The sequence below is a fragment of the Grammomys surdaster genome, unplaced genomic scaffold, assembly GCF_004785775.1.
Source record: "Grammomys surdaster isolate TR1022 unplaced genomic scaffold, NIH_TR_1.0 350, whole genome shotgun sequence".
Taxonomy (NCBI): domain Eukaryota; kingdom Metazoa; phylum Chordata; class Mammalia; order Rodentia; family Muridae; genus Grammomys; species Grammomys surdaster.
Window position 1 is genome coordinate 710,146 of NW_021604769.1, and position 3,842 is coordinate 713,987.

Below are 3,842 nucleotides of genomic sequence, written 5' to 3' on the forward strand. Positions count from 1 at the left end.
AAATAGCATGAAAGCTTTCTTTACTCTAAAGTAGCAGCATAAACTACCCATGAAACATTGTTTTTATTCCTTGTAGACATATGTGGTAGTAGATTTTAAAAATATCAAAACGTGATACATAATAAAAAACAAAGTGTTAAAATTGTACTTTGATTTCAAGACTCATTTTACTGAATTAGAATGAACCATGTCAATACTTACGATAAATCTTAACAGAGTATTTGCTGAACCATTTATGCTTAGCAGCTTAATGTCTAAATGACTTCCTATTTTATGCTGAAAAATGAAGATCTTTGAGAGAAATACATCAAAGAAAAGAATATATTAGTACATGATTATAGAAATGTGAGATTAAAGCTCAAGCTGTCTATGATAGTGTCTATGGAGGATAAGAGTTATTATTTTTTAGAAACATAAGAGCACCATAGTGTTTCAGAGTATATGACATGTTATATAAGCTTTCAATGGAAAAAAGACACCTATACTGGTCACACAATTGCTCCTCCATTACCAGCTATCTTCACTGAATAAAAACTAATATATATATATATATATATATATATATATATATATGTATATATGTATGTATACATGCAGACACACATATATATGTTCATAGTGTAGCAGTATATGGCTTGATTATGATAATTCATTTGAGAATTTGGTCTTAAAAGATTGCATCATGAGGCTATGAACATGAACTTACCCATGCTATTTTAATTAAAAAACATCTTTCTGGATGTATAATTTTCCTTGATATATAAAATATTATCTTATATTGATTGAAATTTTACCATAGATCTAATCTTTTTTTGACCTTTAGCTTTGACATTTTATGTTGTAATTATATTAATCACATTTTTTCTTGCCTCCAGGTTCTTTAAGGTATAATCTTTTTAATTTTAACACACAGTGACAACTGTAAAATGTAGATTAACAATTCCATACTTTATATCGATTCATTTTAATTAAATATTTTTTTCTTTTACAAGATACAGTTTAAATAAAAAACCCCTACATTTTCCCATATTTATAAACTATGGGATTCCAATGGGATCTTTATTTTCATTAGAAGATTTTGTTTTGTTTGTCCTATTTTTTATTCATTTGAATTGGAAACAATAGAGGTTTTTATATAGGGAAATTTTAATGAAAACAGACTTACACTTTCTGTACATTTCTGCTATTTCAATATTGAGGTATTAAGTGTGGATTCTGAGTCCATGAGTAAGAGTTCTCTTAAGGGCCTCTTTTACTTCTTTGTTTCTTAGGCTGTAGATCAATGGATTGAGCATAGGAATGACTAGTGTATAAAATACAGAGGCCATTTTATCAGTTTCAAAAGTATGGCTGGATTGGGGTTGCAGGTAAATAAACAGCAGTGTTCCGTAGAACACAACCACTACAGTCAGATGAGAACTGCATGTGGAGAAGGCTTTGGACCTCCCCTCCTTAGACTTCATCCTGAGAATTGCCACAAAAATGAACATGTAAGATACGAGTACAATGAGGAGGGAGGAGAGTAAATTGCAGCCTGAGAAAATTAAAATAATCAGTTCTAATTCATGTGTGTCAGAACAGAGCAGAGATATCAGAGGGACACAGTCACAATAAAAGTAACTGATGACATTTGAGCCACAAAAGGACAGTGTGAATAACTTAACTGTGAGAAGTAAGGACACAAAAATGCTGTAGAGATAGGGTACCAGTACCAGCCCCCAACGTACTTTTCCTGCCATGATGATCACATAGAGAAGAGGTTTGCAGATGGCTACATAGCGATCATATGCCATGGCTGAGAGGATAAACAGCTCAGTAATAATGAAAATCTCAAAGAATGTCAGTTGCACAGCACACCCTGTGTAGGAAATGATATTTTGTTGCATGACAAAATTTACCATCATTTTTGGACCAATAACTGTAGAGTAACCAAGATCCGTGATTGATAAATGTCTCAGGAAGAAGTACATAGGAGTATGTAGTTTCGCGTCTAAATGAGTCAAAATAACTATGCCCAGATTGCCCATCAGTGTGACCAAATATATGCTTAAAAATATTCCAAAGAGTGGTGCCTTGAGGCTTGGGCTGTTGGTGAGTCCCAAGAGAATAAATTCAGTAACTTGTGTCCTTGTAGTGTGGTTGGATTTCTCCATTTGGCTCAGTAGTGGCAATCTGTGCAGGAAGTAAGTTTAACATAAGTTATTTCTGAAATGCTGTTATGTCAGAGAATTTACAGCATGCTTAGTAAGATATGGCTTCTTCACCTAAACCAGTTCTGCTCCATTCAGGAAAAATATAGAAGACAACATTTGTATCTAAAAAAATACTATGGTACAGTGGGCTTTAAAAGGGGCAGAATAATAAAACAGTATTAAATGGTGTGATTTTGTTTTCATGTTTTGTTCTATGTTTTGAGACTGGGTTTCACTCAGAGTGGTCTAGAATTTGTATTCATCCTGTCTCTGCATCAACAGAATCTTCTGTAGCTTGATCTGACTTCAAATTAACTAAGTGGCTGGGAACAATCTAGAACTTCTGATTCTGCTGCTTGTACTTGTGAGAGCTGAGAACTAGATTATAGGCATGTGCTATCATATTCAGCAATAAGTACTCATTGTGATAAAAGAAATACTATCCACTTCATTTGTTGCCAAGATTTTGAATTATGTAAAAAAAGTTTTCTTAGTTTATTTCTCTTTTTTTTTTAATTTTCAAGTTTTAAAGCACACATATCCTCACACACATATAAACATACATACACACACACACACACACACACACAGACACACAGACACACATGTATTTTTTTTCTCTTGAAATTTATAATCTTTTAGGGGTCTTTTTCTATAATTTCTCTACAGGTGTTTAAGAACAGTCACCATAATCAGCACCATGTTTTCACAGAAGAGAAATATACAGTTCAGAGGTCATTAGAAATAGTGATTCAACATAAGAACAGACAAGTGTCGAAAAATCAAACACACACACACATATATATAAATCAGATATATAAATGAGATGAATATATATATTATATACATATATATGTATATGTAATATAGAGATAAAGATAGATATCTATATCTATGTGTATAACTATAGATATAGTCTATAAATATATATCTCTAGACATAGATATAGATAATAGACAGATATAAATCATAGGAACTCTCTTTTTTCTTCTAATCAAGTCAGACACATGCTTAAAGAAAAATTTAAGAAATACTTTACATACTATTTATGACAGTCACGTCACATTTTGGACATCTCTGACTATGGATGAATGTACATATCAGCTTGTTTACTAAAGTGCAAAACCTAACTCTATAGGCTCAGTTCAGAATATCCTAACATTTCAGTTTGACTTTTCGACACTTGTCTCTTCTTCATGTTGAATCACTATTTCTAATGAGCTCTGAACCATACGTTTCTCTTCTGTGAAAACATGGTGCTGAATATGGTGACTGTTCTTAAACACCTGTAGAGAAATTATAGAAAGAGACCCCTAAAAGATTATAAATTTCAAGAGAAAAATAACCTTTATGTACTGGATATACTTTAATCTCCTTGTAGACATGAACTCATGTGATCCTCTCAGTAAACTAGGAAGTAGTCATCTCTTCAAACAAACTGAGGCTTAGAGGCTGCAATAATTTAAAAAAAAAATTTAAAAAAAATCTTTTAAAAAGTCACCTTTATATAAGTGTGAAAGTTAAGATATAGATGCCTCACCCAACATATAAATATAGTCTCATAAACACTATATCATGCCACATCTTTAGGAAAGTCAATCAGAGTAAAGATGGGATATGAGACAGAAGTAAACCCAGATGTGTAATGAA

At 32.1% G+C, this 3,842-nt stretch overlaps 1 protein-coding gene across 1 annotated transcript; it reads right to left on the bottom strand.

Annotated features, from left to right (window-relative positions):
• Positions 1–1,202: 1,202 nt before the first annotated feature.
• LOC114631026 (olfactory receptor 8K1-like) lies at positions 1,203–2,156 on the bottom strand. The gene has a single exon (XM_028779333.1). It carries the CDS (start codon positions 2,151–2,153, stop codon positions 1,203–1,205), a length of 951 nt encoding a protein of 316 aa, XP_028635166.1. The 5' UTR covers positions 2,154–2,156.
• Between the last annotated feature and the right edge of the window lie 1,686 nt (positions 2,157–3,842).

Bases quoted from the DNA above. Each gene is read 5' to 3' on its own strand.
- LOC114631026 (XM_028779333.1), bottom strand. From the start codon at position 2,153: ATGGAGAAATCCAACCACACTACAAGGACACAAGTTACTGAATTTATT.